Here is a 20,194-nt window from a genome sequence, read left to right as displayed (position 1 = left end):
CCCAAAGCAAAGATCTCTCCCTGCCCCCACCTGCTGCTTTACAGCCAGGCTCCCTCCTGTCCCAGGCCCTTTGCACAAGCCCAGACCTCCACCTGCACAGCTTTCCCACAACCTTAAGACTTCAGAGGAAATGTCCCCTCGGGGTTGTCCCCGAACCCCGCCACCCTCGGCCTCTGCCTCTCCAGCCCTCACAGGGCAAAGCACAACCTGAGATCATTTCATGCATTTCCGCCCGTTTCCTTGCTGAAAACTCTCCAAGAGCAGGAACTGGGGTACCTGACCCACAACTGTAGCATCAGAAAGCTTGTGTTTGAGGCTCCATAAATATGTGGGGGGGGGGGGCTGCTCCCCTCTGTGCTTCTCAATCACAAGCACATGGGATGGAGGTCTGTGAAGTGGGTCATCCAAGGTCCTCCAGAGGGAGATGTGGCACGAGGCTGGTCTCAGACCAGCTTTGGCTCCTTACTAGCTGTGTGACCTCAGACAGGTTACTCAGCCTCTCTGAATGTCCATCACCTGCTTTGGGACCTGGGAACAACATCAGCAGGGAGGGCACTGTGGAGTTTGGTCCTGAGGCGGGGCTGGGGCAGGGTCCGGGCAGCCCCCACGACCCCCTTCTTCGCCTGCCTAGCAAAGGAGGAGGAAGGAGCATCAACTGAACACGTACTATGCATCCGTGGCCATACCAGGCAGTTGGAATGCAGAGGAGAATAAAACAGAAACTACCCCACACCTGCGAACTCCAGATGAAAGCCAAAGATGGATACAGGGGTCCGCCAGCACCCCGAGTGTCAGGAAGGAGGAGGATGGGGGTGCAAGAGGGAAACCAAGGCCGGGACCGGCCCGGAGAGGCCCTTGTAAGAGACACTTGTCTGAAACATTACACGTGCGGGAGTTTGGGGGAAAGGCAGACCGGGCCAAGGGAAGAGTGCGGCCGAGGTCCTAAGACCGGATGGAGCTGGGCACGCGTCAGGGCAGGCTCAGGACCTGGCCACAGGTCAGGTGGGATGGGGAAACGACTCGTACCTTTGGCAGTGCGTACTTTGGCAGTTTCATCAGGACGAACTCACCGCGACGATAAGAGATGTAGTATTTGGTCCGGTTTGCTGAGGTTGCCTAGCAGCAGGAAGACACATTTTTCAGAAGCTAGTTTCCAGTCAAGCCAGGTCCTCACGAGTGAAAAACTAGAACTGTACTTCAGCTGGTGAGAACGCCCTTTTGCTTTGCTTAGACCTGCTCTGCCTGAAATGGACAGACTCTTACTCATCCTTCAAAGCCCCACACCAAATGCCCCTCCCCTTCCACGTCTCTCTGTCAGAACCAACCTCTCTCCCCACGCTTTCTCAGCACTGGTGTCCCTACATCCAACTTACAGAACAAGGTGGGGAAGTCCTCCTCCCCAGAACTTTTCTTAGGGAGATTTCTGGGTGGACGAAGAGACCGGCCAAAGGTAAGCTTGACCAAAAACAACCATCAAGTCACGAGGCATGAGGATCGAAACAGGAGGTGACCCGTGCTGAGATGGTCCATGGTGTGTGTCCACTACGTGCAGGCACCTGGGCGTGAATTCTACGCACGGGTGTATGAGCACGAGTCCTACGCGTGTGTTCATACGTGTGTGTGTGTACATGTGTGTGCGTGGCAACGCAGTGGCGTGCTTGAGACATATCATTGCCTGGGCTCAGATTCCAGCTCCTCCACCAGGAGCCACGTGGCCTTGGGAGAGTTTTCTGAGCCTCAGTTTCCCCCCTGTAAATAGGGAGGACAGAGTCAGAAGCAGAGTGACGGGGCAGTTGTGGGAATTAGCGTTGGGGCAGCACGTGGGGCAGCACGTGGGGCAGCACGTGGCCTAAGAATTGTTATTACAAATCAACAAACTACAACAGGCCCACAGTGTGCAAAGCATTGCGATTACAAGGCCGACCAGATTTCTCTAGACAATTCCATCCCGAGGGCAGGCACTGTGAGGTCTGCGGTGGTTTGGCGCTCAGGGCCTCCTGAGCAGGCAGTGTTGGGATGGGGGAAGCACGGGGGTCCTGGGAGCTCAGAGAGAGCACCCAGGGGTGGGAGAGTCCAGGCAGACTTCCTGGAGGAGGGGGCACCCTGCTTCCTCAGAAGGAAGAGCCACGCAGCCCAGAGACAGACCTGCTTAGCAGGTCAGGGAGGACGCTGGAGAGAGCGGCCGAGAGAAGTCACTGTCCCTTCTCAGAGTCCTGTCTGCCAGCTGCTGAGCTCCAGGGATGGTGCGGAAGGTGGGGCCTGGCTCGGCAGCCCTCGGGGCCTCAGCCTCAAGAAGATCACCCTCTCTGGGGAGCCCTGGGCGGATGCTCAGCCGGTCAGGGCAGCCCAGGCCCATTCCTGCCAGGACCTGGGGGTGAAGGCAGCTGGTGGCACACAAGGAAGGAGGCCTGCAAGCCTTTCCTAAAGGGCCAGCCTAGTGAAGGGAAGGCCACGCGACGAGGGGGCTTGTGGTTCAGGCCTGAGGCTGCAGGGCGGGCAGAAAGGCCACCAACCCTGAGACGCAAATGTGACTTTGCCCTTTTGTGTTCAGATCGTGCTGAACACAGCAACATCCTTCACGGGGAGTCTGCCTGCGCGGCCGTCACCGCCTGAGAACCACCAGCCTGGCCCCTCCGGCCGTGGCTGAGCCGCTGACGGGTAAGAGCAGGCGGAGAAGGCTGAACCGCGGTGCATCTTCCCGGAATGGCGGGGCCTCTGCCAGACCCTGCAGGGCCTCCCCCAGCCGTGAACGCAGCCGGTGTCTGTCCAGGCCTCTGGGTGGCCGGGACTTGTCATGCCCATTTTATAGCTCAGCAAATTGAGGCTCAGAGGTGGAACGATAGCTCTTCCCAAAGCCACGTGGTGGCACCATTAGATTCAGACCCCCACTAGTGTCCCACTGTCCCCCCAGGCCCAGACCCTTCTTCCTGGACGGTGAGGTCCCATCACCGGCCCACAGCATGGCTTCAGTAAAGAAACCAGCACCATGAGCGGCTCGGCGCCTTGACTGGGGGCCCGGGAAGTGGACCTTCGGGTTCATGGCACACTTTGCTGGTGGGGAGGAGCGGCAGGAGGGGCCGGCGGGCACTGGGCCGGGATCCTCTGAGGACCAGGACGGAGGGCGAGGGAGGAGGGCAGGCGGAGTCAGGACCACCTCCCAGTGCCTACTGTGGGCTCCCTGCAGGGAACACCCCCAAGATAAGAGTCTGAGGGGAGCAGCCCCTGGGCAACCTCTGAGTTGAGGGTCAGGAACAGCTTTCCTGGGCACTTGTTGAGAAAGATGGGGACCAAGTCAGGACAGGAGCCTGACGGAGACCCGTGGCCCCTGACAGCTCAAGCAGGTGCTGGGGGCGGCCAGTGCTCATGGAGCGGGGCATGCCTGCCCCAGGTCAGACCAGGACACTGTGACCACGAGGATGGAGACAAAGCCGTGTGCACACGGCAGCCCTGCCTGAACACAGGAGCAAACCCCAAACCCAGGATGAGGGGGGAAGCACGAATGGAGTAGCCCTTGAAAGTCAAAGAGCCGGTCTGTTGCCTCCTGTCTGAGCGATTCCGCCTTCCCCAGCACGGCTGTGCTCCCGTTGCCGGCTGCCCGCCGCCGAGACGCCCAGAAGCACCCTTACCTTAAAGAAGATGTAATCGTCCTGCACAGTCAGAGAACTATGGTCAATGGGGCCCGGGAACGGAGCCGTCGGTGTCTTCTCTGAGCAGTTGTGAATCTGGCAGGTGACATACCGAAACCCTGCGGGAGAGAGGAGCCAGTGCTTGGCGCCTGGAATCTCGCACACTGGGACTCCAGCCGCGGGAGGAGCCAGGCTCAGCCTCAGACGCTGGGGATGCCGGCCGGCTCTGGGCTCCGCGGGACACTGCTGCGTCAGGTTTGTCTGTGGGGCTGGGGCTCTAAAGGCCTGCCCTGTGATTGCATATGTCACCGAGCGGTGGCGGCGATGTGCCAGGCGCATCCTCGGGATAGTACTACTGTGCTCCCATCCTTTGGATGGTGAAACTAAGGCCCAGAGAGGTCAGGTAACGTGTCTAAAGCAGGGTCACCTGGCCAGCCGCCAGCCTCTTGTAAAGAGAGGTTGACGGGCACACAGCCGTGCCTGCTCCTCTGGGGGTGGGACAGCTGCTCTCCTATGACAACAGCAGAGGCCGCTGCGGCACAGACCCTAGGGCCGCCACGCTGGAAGCACCCCGTAGCTGGCCCTTGACGGGGAAGGTCTGCTGACCCTGAGCAAAAGTCATGCAGGTGAGAGCCGGGATGTGAGCGGAGGTCTTTATCCACCTTCTGCCCACGGCTCCACGCCACACCTCGCTCTCATCTTAGGTGACACACTCGGGCCCTGCCTCGCTGGGAGAGGGACCTCCGATGGACCCAGATGGACTGTGGGCGGGACACCCCACACCAGCCAAGTGACCTGTGCTGGGCATGTGCAGTCGCCCACGGAACGGACAGCACAGGGCCACGGTGGGCACCTGCAACATCCATAATAGCACGGGACCCCTCCTGCCCCCCAGAGTCTCTCCTACCTAAACAGGGGCGGGTGTGAGTGGGACTCATGTCCTTTCTTGCCCTAACTTTAGGGGAACGTTTTCATCCCTTTGCAAATGTTTAGTCAGGCAAAACGGAAAGCACACTTTGCAGGTACCCACTGTTTTTACGTCAAGCCCTGTTTTCCCAGGGTTTGGGGGATCCAGTGAAGTTGTGCAAGGCAGGGGGCGAGCCTACACACCGAAGGGAGCTCTTTCTCCCAGCCTGTGGGGCAGCGGCAGGGTTTAACCACGGGCACCAAAGGGAGCCCACAAAGGCGCTCTGGGTCATCAGCGCCCTTGGGGCACGTCATGCCCACGGCCCTGGGTGGTTGGACGGTGTGCACAGTGCGAGCTGAGGGCTTGGAAAAGGTTAAGGGACCCAGCAGCAGCTTCCCTCCACGACCACCAAGCACTCACCCATGACGTCCCTGCACTGAGCACGTGTGCATTGACCCATTTCACAGCTGAGGACACCGAGGAGCAGGTGACTTCCCCAGGGTCGTGAAGCTGGCACGTGGCAGGCTGGGAGCCAAAGCCGGTGCTTCTGTCCTCAGCTGGGCCTCCCCCGGGCCTGACCCTGAACCTGCCCTCCACCTAGTATGTCCATCCAAGCAGCTCTACTGCTTGGCACTTGTCAACGCCCTCCGTTTGGTAAATGTGAACCTACAGAGGTCTCCACTCGAAGATAACCCAGCAGGGGGAGGCTTAACGGCCCCAGCACCTATAGGGTCCTGCAGTCAGAGCAGTGACAGCACCAGGCTGGCGCCAGCTCCGCGCCCCTCCCCTCCTTGCTATACTCGGTCCTGTGGCTTCTACAGTGTGGACGGCACCTGTGCGGTCCCCAACCAGGCAAAGGGCAGGGCTGTGTTTTGTTCACCTGTGTCCCCAGCAGGGTCAGCACTGGGCCTGGTCCACAGGGGACTCAACAAGTATTTGTTGAATAACGGTCCTCTCGGCTCTGATGTCTAGAACCCATGGTTCTAGAATATTCCATAGTTCTAGAGCCGGTGCTCCTCCGTCAGGAACACAGAGGATCTTTCTCATAGCATGCAAGGACCCTGGGTGCATTCTGGCATGAAGCCAGGTGGGTTGGAGTGGCCAGGACGCTGCCCCATTCAAGGGGGATCCATCAGAGGCCCCCACCTGGCTTCCACACTCAGAGGGAGCAGGAAACACTCAAGGCTCAGAGGCCAGAAGAAATCACCCTCTTAATGGACTTTTCCCCTGGAGCGGAGCTCCCTGACTTCAATTTATCCCCAGCTGGAAAACAAGCACATTTGAAAGTTATGCCACATCGTAACATAGCGAGGTCGGCTGTGCAGGGCCAGCTGAAGAACGGAACAAGGGCACGTAAGGACACAAGGGGACACTGGGTGCACGCACCCCTCCCGGCTTACCTCCTCCGAGGTCCTGGGCTTCCATGTGGACCAAGTCAGGGTCGGCATCCACCCCAGACACAGCCCTGGAAGAGAGCACATAGGGGTCGGCACGGGGACCCGAGTCCCCAAGCCCCTCTCCCAGTGCATGTGTCAGCCCCTGAGCCCCAGGTAGCCACGTGGCCTCCCGGGGCTGCGGCCACCCTTGCTCCACGGGTCAGAGGGCACAGTCCTCCCCACCTGCTCCTGGGGAGGTAGCCAGAACTCAGGGCTCACTTGGTATTCCTTTTACGGTACTCTTTATAGACGACCCTCCTTTACCAAAGACCTTCACATTCCTCGCACCTTTATTGCTGTTTTTGTTTTGTTGGTGATCGAAATACTCCGAGGAGTCTAGGCGGGCCTTGGGAATATCACCCTGATCTTGCAAATCAGGAAACTGAGGCTCAGAGGAGCAAAACGACCCCAACCCTGCCCTGGGATGTGCAGCTTTCAGCGCGGAGTCAGGATTCGCACCAGGTTCCTTCTCCTTCACCCTGCTGCTCCCCACCCCGCCACCCGCCACAGCACTGGCTCCTCCCTCGCCGACATGGGCCAGGGCTCACGGAACCCCCGCAACGCAGCGGGACTGTGGCTGCCACGGAGCCTTCAACGAGCCCCGAGAAGAACAGATGGAGGTGTGTCCTAGGGTCGCAGCTCGGGGGCAGCGTCCTCCGGGGGAGGCAGGCCTGGGACCGACGGCCTCGGGGCCCACCCCGCACCCCCCAGCACTGGGCCTGGCGCCGGGAGGTCAAGGGCACACTCGCCGGCTGAGAGGAACTTCAGAGGTGGGGCGGCCCCGCAGTCCACTGAGGTTCCAAACCAGGGCTCAGGCACCAGCCGCTCTGCCCCCAAGTCTCTGCTTCAAGGTGACGTTTGATTCAGGCTTTTGTGCGCGGAACGCCCGTGCGCTCTGAGGAACGAGGGCTCCTGCCTGACATTTTTCTCTCTTTCCTGAACACAGTGACATTGTTCCCGTTAGCAGGGGCGCTGACTGGTCCTCAGCTGGCCGGTGGGATTTTAGCATGACCACCGGGCATCTGCAGAGTGTGGCAGTGACACTGACTCGCTCCCTCCCTCACTCACTCCCTCCCTCCTTCCTTCATTCATTCTCTCCTCCCTCATTCATTAATTCCCTCCCTCATTCATTCATTCCCTTCCTCACAAATTCATTCATTCCCTTCCTCTCTCATTCATTCATTCCCTCCCTTACTCCTTCCCTCGTTCATTCACTGACTCACTCCCTCACTCCCTCATTCATTCCCTCCTTTGTTCATTCATTCCCTCACTCCCTCATTCATTCACTCCCTCACGCCCTCATTCATTCATTCCCTCCCGCATTCACTCACTGACTCACTCTCTCCCTTGATTCTTTACTCCCTAATTCATTCATTCCCTCACCCATTCATTCATTCCCTCCCTCACTCACTCATAATACACTGACTCCCGCCCTCACTAATTAATTCACTGACTGCCTCCCTCTCTCCCTCACTCTCACACTCATTCACTCCCTCACTCCCTCATTCATTCCCTCCCTTTCATTCACTCCCTCATTCATTCACTCCCTCACTCCCTCATTCATTCCCTCCCTCATTCATTCACTCCCTCATTCATTCCCTCCCTCATTCATTCCCTCCCTCATTCATTCACTCCCTCACGCCCTCATTCATTCATTCATTCATTCCCTCCCGCATTCACTCACTGACTCACTCTCTCCCTTGATTCTTTACTCCCTAATTCATTCATTCCCTCACCCATTCATTCATTCCCTCCCTCACTCACTCATAATACACTGACTCCCGCCCTCACTAATTAATTCACTGACTGCCTCCCTCCCTCCCTCACTCTCACACTCATTCACTCCCTCACTCCCTCATTCATTCACTCCCTCATTCATTCACTCCCTCACTCCCTCATTCATTCCCTCCCTCATTCATTCCCTCCCTCATTCATTCCCTCCCTCATTCATTCACTCCCTCACTCCCTCATTCATTCCCTCCCTCATTCATTCCCTCACTCACTCATTCATTCCCTCCCTCATTCATTCCCTCCCTCATTCATTCCCTCCCTCATTCATTCACTCCCTCACTCATTTACTCACTCACCCGCTCACCCTTGCAGAGACTCACTCGCCCAGTCTGCACCTGCCCCCCCCACTGAGCAGTGCTCTCATCCCCGACTCTCTGGCTTTCCCACTGGAGCACCCCACAACCAAGCCCCAGTAGCCCACACCAGGCCCTGGACCAGGCAGGGGCTCAGCAGGTTGGGGTCCCTGCCCAGACCCCCTTGGTCATGGGTTCTGGAGACCATTCAAGGCTGCGTGTCCAGCCCCACAAATACAGCCCGGCTTCCTGCAGGGAGGGTCACGTGTTGGGGCCTGGGTGTTCATGTTGGTCGGGGTCCCCGAAGATGGCCTCCGGGGAAGGTCCCTGGTCTAGTGCTTAGAAACAGCAGGCATGTGAGATGACGCTGGGCAGGCAGCTCTCTGGAGCGCGCACAGTGCTTTGGGGACACGGGGAGTCAGCTCTCAGCCCTGCTGGATGCCGCGGGAAGCTTGCATAAGCCTCCAAACACTCCGCACTGGGCCTGGAAGGGTATGAGCTGCCTCCCCGCCCAGCTGCCACCACCGCTTGTCCCACAGCTGGGCGGGAGCCGAGCGGACAGAAGAGGAAGGCTGAGGCTCTGTGGGTCAGCTTGGGCGTGAACGGAGAAGCGGACACGGACGTGGCTGCAGAAAGCGGGCAAGCAGACCGCCCGGCACAGTGGCCATCGGCACACGGCCCCGGCCCCACGCACGGCCCCGGGCTGCTGCTGATAGGCAACATGGCATGGACACGTGCCCTGGCCTCCCTGGGCCTCAGTCTCCCCCGCCGTCACATGATGGGAAGACGACGCATGCAGACCCCAGCTGGTGCCTGGCAGACGGTCAGCGTCCACAACGCGGCAGCTCCCGGGGGTGCTGGTGTGGTTTTGTTCCAGGGCCACTGAGACAGCACGGGGAGGGCAGCGAGCAGGTCCCCTGGTGGTCCCAGAAGGCAGCGGGCCTCCCACCCCAGGGCTGCCCCTCCTGGGGGCCCCCAAGGCCGCGCTAATGAGCTCGCTTGCTGTTCAGCCTCCCGAAGCATGAAGGGGTCCGAGCCTCAGACAGAACGTGGGCTTTGGCAGTTCCTGCTGTCAGTTCAAGGACAAAGAACTTGAAACGCTGTCAAAACAGCATTATTCAGTGCTTACAAGAGGGGGGCCCATGGCTGCCTGTCACCACATTCCAGGAGAGGTTCCCGGGCCCCAGGGGCCAAGTGTCTGGCCTGATTATCTCTCACATATAACAACTCAGGGCAACTTGAGAAACTTGGGGGAGAACTAATTTGGTTTGCCCGAGATAATAACACGTTTGAATTAATGCCAGTTCACCTCGCAGCATCTGCGGGCGGGTCGGCCCTCCGGCGCGAGAGATCCCCGGGGCACCCGGCCTGGCCTGGACCCGACGCCCCACGGCGCTCGGCCACTCCGCCAATTTCTCAGGCCCTCACTGTTCGCAAATCCCACCTCCGTGGCCCGCCCCACCTCCTGGGGGCCCTGGGGGCCGACAGCTGACATCAATGAAAAGGCCAGGGATGGGTGCGGCACTTGGGTTTCCAAGGAAGAAACCCGGTCCTCCCGTGGGCGGCCATGTGGCAGCAGCCAGCCCCTCTCCCCACCCGCAAAGGCACAGAAGCCAGCAGCCAATACTGCAGACTTAGCGACACGGGCTTCCCTCCAGCCTCGCAGCCATAAGCCCGGAAACGAGCTCCTTGTGAGGTTAGCGAGGCCCGGAGCAAGGGAGGGAATGGAGAGCTACTTCCAGGGGCTCCTCTGCTGGGGAGACAGGCCTGTGGCCCAGGGAGAAGGCCTGTCTGTAGTGCGTCGTACAAACGAGGTAAGAAAGGGAAAGGCTAGGAGTGTGTATGCACACACACGTGTGTGTGCACGAGTGCAAGACAGAGCCGTTTGGTCGGAAGAACATGTGTGTAAGCCACGTCTCTCCAGAGGCAGTTTAGGCAGAAGAAGGGGCCGTGGCCATGGCTGGTGGACGGCACACGTGGGCCCTGAGCCAGCGGCACTCCCAGCTTCCACCCCTCAGGCGCCTGCGAGCCCGCCAGCAAGTACTCATCCAGCGCTCACCCCCAGGGGCCTCACTCACGCAGCCCGCTGATGTTCCTTGAGCACCAGAGCTGGCTCACTGCCCCAGCGAGGCTAGAACACGGCTCTCGGCTCTCGGATGCACCACTGAGTGGCTCCCAGGAGATAACACGAGTGTGGGAGGGGAGCCCAGGCCCTGGATGGTGCAGGAGAGCAGGGCCAAGGCAGGCAGGGGTGGAGGAAGCCATGGGGCAGGGGAGGCTGCTTGGGAGGGCGGCAGCTAGTCAGGGGCTGAGTTAGGAGCTGGGGCAGGAGTGGGGAGGAAGGGGAGGTGGGGGAGAGGAAGGGGGAGGGGTAGGAAGGAGGGAGGGAGGAGAGGTGTGGAGGAGGGAGGGGAGAGGGGAGGAGGGAGATGGGGAGGGGAGGGGAGAGGAGAGGGGTGGTAAGGAGGGGGAGGAAGGGGTAGTGAGGAGGGGGAGGCAGGGGAGGTGGGGAGGGGAGCCAGCCTGATGTACTTAGCACCTGTTTGTATTGTGGCGGAGGCAGGGGCTCAGAGAGGAACCAGCGCCCGTGTCAGGTGCACATGTGACCTGAGGGACAGCAAGCCCCAACTCTCCACCATTTCCTACAGGTGCGGAAAGAGCACTCTGGAGGTCCCCTGGGATGAGGAGTCCACGGCTGGGTTCAGAGGCAGGAGAAGGTGGGGAGCCCTGTGCTGGGGGCTGCGGGGATGAAAGGGGAGCCCCGGCCCTCAGGGCGTGGGGTCCCCAGTGGGGGGGGGCTCTCACCAGAACATGTGGTCTTTGGTCACTCGCTCCCGCAGAAGCGTCCACTTCTTTCCCAGGTCCGATGACACATAGAGCTGCAGGGCAGAGAGGAGAGAGACAGAAGTCTGGCCGTGCCGTGAGGATGAGCCTCCCCGGAGTCGGGGGTGATCTCCCGGCGAGTATGCCCCAGGCACTCCCAGGGGGGTATAGACCAACCTCCGAGAGGCCGAGGGTCAGGCATAGGGGCTCCAAAAGAGCCATTCTCGCCCCCAGGCCAGCTGGTAGGAACTGAGGGACACCAGTCAGGCAGACCCCCGAGGAGGTGCACCTAAGTGCCGCTGTCCGCTGTCCGGAGGGACCTGACTACATGCTGCGGGGGGCGGGGGGTGGTAACGGGAGGGGGTGGCGGGCTGGGAGGCCGGGCATGTGTTGGGAAGAAGGGAGCAGGGTCTGCAAAGGGCAGGCAGTGTGAGAGCACATCCACGCAGGAACAGCAGAGCCCTCGGTGCCTGGGGTCAACGTGGGCCCTGTGCTGGGGTCAACGCTCTGTGGCCACCGACTTGAACTTCCTAATAATGTGTCTTTGCCTCTGAGTTTCGTAAGTGAAGCCCGATGAAACAGGGAGCTTGTGAGGGGAGCTCAGAGCCTGGGTTCCTGCAAGGTCCTGTCTCCTGCCACCTCCTGGGGTAGACTCTGGGGGCGCCTGGACCAGGGAGGATCGGGGTCAGCCCCCTGCGGACTGAGTCCCGAGGCAGGGTCGTGGGAGCCTGGGAGGGTCTGCACTCGCTGCACCAGTGTCCCCGGGCACAGGGCAGTGCGATGTAAAGCACCACGACAGCCTGCTTCCCACCCCTCCCCACTGGCGCCCACTTTGGTGCGGGGCGGGGGGAGAAAGGCACAGCCTACGGAACACAGTCGGGGAACTAGGGTACTGTCGCATGGTGACAGGTGGGAGTACGCTCGCAGGGAGCACAGCGTAACGCAGACTTGTCCAATCACTATGCTGGACGCCGGAAAGTAATGCAGCGTTGTGTGTCACTCTGGCGAGAAAAGAAGCCCACCACGCCAGGGGGAGAGAGAGACTGCAGGAGGAAGGCTATCCTGACTTCAAACATGTCTCATGCACTGGACCCTGCAGGGCACACATCCGGCCCCGCGGAGCCCCCCAGGCTGTAGGCGTGCGGCTGGTAAGATGAGGCACTTGTGGGGGGGGGGATCCTGGAACCCAGGAGCCCTGTCTGTCCCTTCCGCCGCTCCCACCAGCCCTGCCCCAAGTCAGCCTGGGGGAAGAACTCACGCCACCCCTAGCTGGGATGTGGGCTGGTCTACAATCGAGGTCCCGAGACATCTTTCATTTGTGATTTTGCCAAGTTTTCTTTACCAGCCTCCCCGGTCAGAGGGTGGGGTGTTTGGGAAACCCTGAAGCGTCCCCTCCCTTCCTGAGAGCGGGGTGGGCCGTGAGGGTGTTAAGGGATCTCTGGACCTGTGAAGCAGGACGCGCAACACAGAGACCCAAGCGTTCTGTTGCAAAGGCAGGGCTGGGCGGGGACACTCCGCGGCTACTCCCCGGCTGAGAGGCTGTGCTTGGGGGCAGAGGAGACCTGGTTCCCCTGAGCCCCGTCTCACGGTTGCGGTGCCTGCCTCGGTTTCCCCTTCTATAAGATGGTATGTTTTGCAGGGGTGAGTCTGTGACTTGAGAGATCGTGGGGTCCCGTAGCCCACGCTCCCAACAGACTCCACAGTACACAGTTGTGTGCCCCCCAAAGCTCCCTAAACCTCAGCTGCCCACTTTCCTAAAACAGGGATCCAGATCCCGGCCTTCCGGGGACATGTGGGCTTATCCCAGAGACACTGCTGCAAAGCGGTTGCACTAATTATGTGACCCACGAATCCCGTCGGCGTCACGTAGGGATAACATCAACCCCCCGCGGCTGCTGAGCGCCGGCTGCATGAGCGCGAGCCGAGCACGCCCCTCTCGGACCGTCTCGCGGCATCTCTGTGACTAGGATGCTTTTATCCGCCTGTGCTGCACATCGAGAATGGCAGCTAAGAGCAGTGGCGTGATCGCCCGGGGCTGTTCACTGGCAGAGGCTGGACCTGGGTTCTCTGCGATGTGAATGCCCCTTCCTTACTCCTCTGCACTCAAGACATGTCTAGGATAAGTCCGTTGAGCAGAGCAATTTCACAGCCAGGCCTCAAAATGAAGGAAGGCTGAAGCCGGCCATTGGACCTCAGTGTTTCCATCTGTGAAATGGGTCTAATAACCATGACACAGACACTGGGATCAGAGCCCACATCTGATTGGACCTCAGTGTTTCCATCTGTGAAATGGGTCTAATAACCATGCCACAGGCACTGGGATCAGAGCCCACGTCTGCTGGCCTTCGGGGCTGGCACGACATGTGCTCCTCATCTGACCCAGCCTGTCCCCATCCGGGCCCCAAGTAATGACAAGCAAGTGAGGTCACAGTGTTGTTCCTGCTGTCGTTCACGAAGGAGGGGTTTGTGGCATCTCAGAGGGAAACTGGGGCTCCTCAAGCGTCAGCCCTGTGTCGTCCTGGCCTTCGCCGTGGGCAGATGTAACCCCATCCCAGAAGTCCGCCCCAGCCCTGCCTAGTGCCTATCACCCACCAGTGCCCAAGGCCAGGAGCCCGGCCTGTCCTCACCACCCCATTGCCACACCCAGTAAGTCACCGGCTCCGAATGTGCTAACGTCCTCCACCTACACAGCTGCTGTACCCTGGCCTCCTCTCCACCCTGAGGCCCCATCGAGACACCCGCGTTGTCTCTGGCTTCCTGCACCCCTCCTCTGGGCCTCCTGCCTGCAGCCCTCAGCCCTCCCATCCAGCCCTTACTCCATGAGACAGCCACCAGGATCTTTCTAGAACACACACCTGACCACGTCACTCTCCCGTGTCAGACCTTCCAGGAGATGCCATAAGACCTTCCTTGGGATAAAGCCCACACTCCTTATATGGGCACTCAGGGCCCCTGGGCTGCCCGGCCCAAATATCCCCCATACCTCCCACACCCCGTCACACCCAGCTCTGGGCTCCTGTGTGACCGTGGTGCTAACGTGCCTCAGGGGGTCCTCTGGGCATCTGCACCTGACGTTCAGTCTGGCTGGAATGCCCTTCCCTGTCTTCATTCAGTGTTCAAGACTCCATCTAAAGGCACCTCTCAGTCAGGATTTGGCCAAGGTCAATGCTCAGAGGCCCTGGTATTGCAGAGCCAGGCTCAGAACCCAGTCCACTGGGTCGAGAAGCCTCTGTCAGGGCTCAGGGCCCAGCACCCAGAGATAACTGGCCTGCAGCGCCTTCCCTTTATAGTACACCCCACTCTGGCCTGGAGGAGGGGTGCCCCAGGGCATGCCCCCTTGTGCTGTCACCCACCTGGCACCGAGGGCCCTGGCACTTCCGCTCCTCGTCACCAGGACCCTCCCGCGCCCCTGAGCCCCCTTCCACTTCCACCTGGGGCCTCCTCCTTGCCACCTGGCTTCTAGTAGACACACTACCTCTGAGGCGACAGTTTCAAGTCCCACATTCTGGATTCTTCCACCGCCCCTGACTGACCCCCCTTCATGGCTCCTTCTTCTCTGCAGCTGCAGAAAGAAGACCTGGTGGATCCCACCTCAGTGAGCGCTCCTTGTCCTAACCGCGGCATCCGAACCACGGCATCCTAAACATGGCGTCCTAACCATGGCGTCCTAACCATGGTGTCCTAACCACAGCATCCTAACCATGGCATGCTAACCACTGTGTCCCATGAGAAGACTCCCCATCTCAGGACAGCTGTCCCTGCCAGACACTCAACCACAGCCCCTGGAGAGAGTCGTATTGTATGGCCGTGACTCCGGAGTTCATAAGCCCATGGTAACAGTGAGTGTTGTCCCTGTTCTTAACAAATGTGGGGGTTTCCTCTGTTAAGCACTAACATTTGCTCCACAAGGAGGCTGAGCAGCTATGAGCGTTGGGGATGCCGGGGCCACTAGAACCAAGCACCATGGATGGGGCCTAAGCAGCAGAGCCTTATTCTCTCCCCATCCTGGCGCCTGAGGGTCTGAGACCAAGGTGTGGGCAGGCTTCGTTCCCTCTGACGCCTCCCTCTTTGGTATGTGGACGGCCATGCCCTCCCTGTGTCCTCATGTGGGCGACCCTCTGTACGTGTCTGTGTCCTGATCTTCTCCTCTTGTAAGGACACCTGTCATAATGGATCAGGTCCCACCCAGATGACCCATTTTAACTTAAATACCCCTTTAAGAGCCCCATCTCCAAATATGGTTACATCTGAGATGCTGGGGGGTGGTAAGGACTTTCATATATAGATTTGGGGGACACAACACAGCCCATCCCAGAGGCCCCCCCTCCTGCCCTGCCACAGGACCAGCTCTGCTGCGTGCGCCTCTGGGAGTGTCTCCTGAACCCCAGCCTCACGCTTGCTGAGAGAAACCCTGCCCCCCGAAACCCAGAACTGTTTGCTCAGTTTCTTCCCTATCTTGGCGGTTTTGTTTCCGGCTCCTTGGCCCAAGCTTAGGCGGCTCACCTCTCCCCAGGCTTAGCCCCAGACTGATCGCCGCTGGGTGTGCTGAACGAATGGACAAATTCGATTCTAGGGTAGGGGCCGGCAAGCTTTTCGGGAAAGGGCCAGACAGTGAATATCTTTGGCTTTCCAGGCTGTGTGGTCTCTGTTGTAACTCCTCATCTCTGCCCCTGGAACAGGCAAGCAGCCAGAGACAATATGGAAACGGATGGGCTTGCCCGTGTGCCGACGACACTTTATTTACGAAACGGGTGCCAGGCCATTGTGTGCTGACCCCTGCTCCAGGGCACACGGTATGAAATTATCACTTTAATGTTTAAAAAGGGCTTTTTGGAAAGCTTTCCTCCCCTGGGATGTAAGATTCAGAAGCACAAGGAACTCATCCGTCTTACTAAGCACGTGGACTCGTGCCTGGCACGTATGCAGTGGGTGCTCAATAAAGAGCCGTGGCCTGAGCGGCTGGCAGCACTGAATTTCTGGAAGGGCCTCAGCGGGAGAGCCTGGCAGCAGGTATGGCCTTCCATGGAGCCAGGTACCGAGCTAAGAGCTTGTCAAACGCCGCTCACTTCATCCATGCGCACCGTGAGATGAGCCATTGCCCCTTTACTGATGAGGGAACGGGAGCTCCGAGAGGTAAGCAAGCTGCCACGCAGTGTTTGCCTGTGGACCTGAGTGTGACACCCCAGTGGCTGAGGGTCCCCCGGGAAGGATGCCAGGTCACCTCTAGTCCTCTCTCTGGGCCATCTGAGTGACAGGCCAGGGCCCCTTCCACCTCATGTCTTAATCTACCCATCTACAGATCGGGGGAGAACCGCTCCTCTCCTCAAACAGTAAGCAGTAAAAAAGGGTGTGCAGCCGTCAGCTTACGGGAGCCTCCGCGTTACCGCTCCGCATTATGGCTGCCAGCCCCGCCGAAGCACTTGCGTTGAGGACGCCGGCCCCGGCTGTGATGGAGCCTTTCCAATTTGCTCTCGTGGGAGGTGGTTTTATTAATGCACCATCAACTGTTGCAGAAATAGAACATTTCCACTTAATGAAAGACAAACACCGGCAGACACGCAAGAATAAACATATAGGGCACATCCTAGCTGCTGCGAGGGCCCCGCACACTGGTGTCCTGTGCAAGGGCTGACTGACTCCAGGTCGCTTGTCCAGGAAAGGAGCGGAGGTGGCCCTACCAGAGCTACTCTGACACAGAGACGAAGTGCTCGAAAGTCAGAGCAAGGGAGAAATGAAGGTGAAGGAGCAGGATGAGGTCAGAGGAAGGTCATTCGCAGACATGTGTGCCGATAGGTCTTACACAATCATTAGAGGCGCCGTCCTCTGACAACGGCCCAGGCTCCCAGTGGTGTGCTGAGCCTGGCTGTCGGCTCCCAGCATCCTCCCCCCACCCCCCCAGGGCAGCTCGTTGAGCACAGGCTGGAAACTGGAAATCCAGTATCGCTCAGACTCCCTTGCAGCTAGCAATCTGGGTCAGAGGTGCACTCATGGGAGGTTTGGAAGGTGAAGGCGGCACGGAGGCATTTTCTTGCCAGCTGGGGCCATGCCTGCTGGCCAGCAAGGTCATGGGGACTTGCCGTGGCGTCCATCCTCAGCTCTGGGGGCGGGGGGGCCGCTGTGGCGGAGACAGCAGCTGGACCCTGCATTCCTCCGCCCGGTCATTGGCTCCATGAACATTGCCAGGCAGATGCCTGGGTCTCAACATCGGCTCGTGTCCCTGACCTTGGCAAGTCCAGTGGGGCTCCCAGTCCCTCTCCTCCTGACATGGGAGGTAGAGGCTCCCGGGAGGGATCCTTGGGGCTCCAGCCTGAAGCCCCTCCCCTAGGCGCCCAACAAGAACACCCAGTTCCCAAGGCTAATCCTCCTTCTGCTTCAGTTATCCAGCGTGGTGTCTCGTTCCTGCCCCGAGCTCCGTCAGACAAGGGATCGGAGCAAACAGGACACGCACTGAGGTGTCAGATTCTCCTGGCTCACGAGATTGTTCTGTTACTCAGAGAAGCCTGATTTCTGCCCAGTTCTGAAGTCTGAGGTCAGGGAGGAGACGGGGCACTGACGCCTGGAGCCCTGCAGGACCACTCAGCTGCAGACTGACATTCACGGCAGCCACAGTGAACCCACACCTCTGCCCCTTCTTAGGGGACCCTTGCCCACCCCAGCCCCCCCCCCCCGCCTTGACAGCCACTCTACTTTGCTTCACCGTGGATAAATGCAAACACAGTTTTACGTAGGCTGGAGGATTGCAGGTGTTCGGTTTTCCCTAAGCGCTTGTACAATCAGCTCTGCTGTTCTGAAGCTGTATTAAGAAATAAACATACTTCCCGATTCATTCTCTACGCCTCTCTTCAAACCCCCTCCTCTAGGAAGGCTTCCCAGATTGGTCCTCCAAGGTGTCTTTTCTTCCCTACTAAGTTTCTGGAAGCCAGTCCCAGGCTCAGATTAATTTCTCACCGTGCTGGGAATAGGAGGTTGCAGAGCACCCCATGCTACAATGTCCCGGTGAAGGGGGGAAGTGAAAGCAGGGGGACAGGGTGGTCTGCAGGTGGGAGGACAGTGTGTTTGCTGGAGGAAGGGGCAGGCCCCTGGGAGGAAAGCAAAGGGAGCATCTGCCTTTGTACCAGACTCCGAGTCCTGGACGACGGAATATTGGTGTCCATCCTGCTGGCTCGGACTTTGGCATGTGACTTGCTTTGGCCGACAGTGTGTGAGGGGATGTGATGTATTCCAGGTCAAAGCAGACATGCCAATGCTATCGGGACGGTTTTCCCTGCCCTCCCCCTCCATCATGAGAACAGCCTGTCCCCAGGGGACCTCGGGTTCCCAAACAAGAGTGGTGTGGAGACCTGAACCCTACATTGGCCAGGAACCATGCATAGCCCGTCCCAGCAGCACCTGGCAGAACGCCAGCCAACTCATAGACCCGGGAACAAGCAATACCGTTTGCTGCCAGTGCCCCTGAGGCCTGGGGCTGTGTGCCACTCAGATTAGCAGATGGCTGTCTAATACACCAGGTCTGTCGGAACCGAGAGCCAGCGTGGTACCACCACGCCATCCCACGTCTTCGAAGTTAGAGAGCTTTGAAAACCGTAAAACCCTTAAAAAAAAAAAATACCCCAAGGCCCTATTGTCACTGTTATTAATTTCCTCAAATTCTTCATTCCTTTTATAACTACAACGAAGCCATTTTTTCTCCCTTTATTCCTTTCCGTAGAGTCACAGAAAAGAACCAAGGAAAATAACCAAGATTTCAGCTCCATTAATTTTTCAGGGCGCCATAAATTAAAGAGCAATTGCAACGCAGTCAATTTCTGCAGGAAAATAAGTCTCCGTGATTGTGCTTTAGTCTAATTACATGGAAGGCTAAGTAGTGCTATTAATACCCAGAAGCCCATGCTGTCCTAAGGGAAGGCACCGGGAGCAAAGAGGCGGCCCACGGGGCCAGGGGAACCCAGGGACGCCAGTCAGCGAGGACCAGACCTTGGCCAGGAGGCCAGGTCCTGCAGCGAGCCACAGCTCAGACCCGCCGGAGGTCTGCATTTGCAGGCCCTTGACCTGGGTGATCCCTCGCGGGAGAAATCCACCACCCACTCCCCAACTGATCCAACCGACGGGCACGCATCCATCTATCCATCCACCTCCCCCATCCATCTATCCGTCCACCTCCCCCATCCATCTATCCATCCACCTCCCCCATCCATCTATCCATCCACCTCCCCCATCCATCTATCCATCCACCTCCCCCATCCATCTATCCATCCACCTCCCCCATCCATCCATCCACCTCCCCCATCCATCTATCCGTCCACCTCCCCCATCCATCTATCCGTCCACCTCCCCCATCCATCTATCCATCCACCTCCCCCATCCATCCGTCCACCTCCCCCATCCATCTATCCATCCACCTCCCCCATCCATCCATCCACCTCCCCCATCCATCTATCCATCCACCTCCCCCATCTATCCATCCACCTCCCCCATCCATCTATCCGTCCACCTCCCCCATCCATCACCCCCCCCACCCCCCCCCCCACCCATCCTCAATTCCACGTCCATCCATCCACAGATATTGCCAGCCAGGAACTCGAGATGAAATGCTGTAGAAACCAGGAACAGTCCCTGCCCTCGTGGAGCTCACCCAGAGTGCGTGTGCGGGGAGCAGACATTAATGTCACAGATACATAAGCACACTGGGATCAGCTCTGGGAGAGAGAGGCACTGGGATGTGGAGGACTGTGGAACAGGGGGGCCCGAGCAGGGAGCGCAGAGGGAGATCCTGAAGCAGACAGCTTCCATTTGCCTCCAGACCGCGCCCTGCCCTCCTCCGCCCTGGGAGGTGGCCCGTGAGGATGGCATCCGCTGCCCAACCCGGCTTTGGCTGGGTTCCCCATCACAGGCCAGGCCTCCTCCTGGGCCCTTCTGGAGACTCCAGGGGCCACACCTCCTCTCGGGCATGTCAGTAGGTGGAAACACGGCCCCCAAAAGGCAGCCATGCCCCAGGCCCACACCTGGGCAAGTGATCGCATAGGGCAAAGGCAGGTGGGACTCACGAAGATCTTTAGATGGAAGATGACCCTGGGCTCCCCAGGGGAGCAGGTGAATTTTCTGATTTCACGCACACATACACACACACTGTGAGCACAGAGCAGAGACGCAGAGGAGGACACGGGCTTTGCCTACTGGGGTGGCTCTTTCACAAGTCGCCCAATGCCAGAAGCTGGAAAAGGTCATGCCCCACCCCGGAGCCTCCAGAGGGAGTGTGTCCTCTGCAGACACCTCAACTCTGAGCCAGCGAAACTGATTTTGGACTTCTGCTCTCGCAGA

At 59.1% G+C, this 20,194-nt stretch overlaps 1 protein-coding gene across 4 annotated transcripts in view; it reads right to left on the bottom strand.

The window, feature by feature from the left end:
- Positions 1–20,194, bottom strand: part of SORCS2 (sortilin related VPS10 domain containing receptor 2) — a 451,416-nt gene that overhangs the window by 53,643 nt on the left and 377,579 nt on the right. For all 4 annotated transcript variants that reach the window (XM_087864306.1, XM_087864305.1, XM_087864307.1 and 1 more), the window contains exons 5-8: positions 10,859–10,932; positions 5,934–5,998; positions 3,627–3,745; positions 1,027–1,116 (exon numbers count right to left, since the gene is read on the bottom strand). In XM_087864306.1, the coding sequence (XP_087720432.1) occupies positions 1,027–1,116; positions 3,627–3,745; positions 5,934–5,998; positions 10,859–10,932 (348 nt within the window). The remainder of the gene's footprint in view (positions 1–1,026; positions 1,117–3,626; positions 3,746–5,933; positions 5,999–10,858; positions 10,933–20,194) is intronic.

The sequence above is a fragment of the Ursus americanus genome, chromosome 8 (assembly GCF_024610735.1).
Source record: "Ursus americanus isolate L20-20 chromosome 8, mUrsAme1.1.p, whole genome shotgun sequence".
NCBI lineage: Eukaryota > Metazoa > Chordata > Mammalia > Carnivora > Ursidae > Ursus > Ursus americanus.
This window is presented reverse-complemented; position numbering and strand designations above follow the sequence as displayed.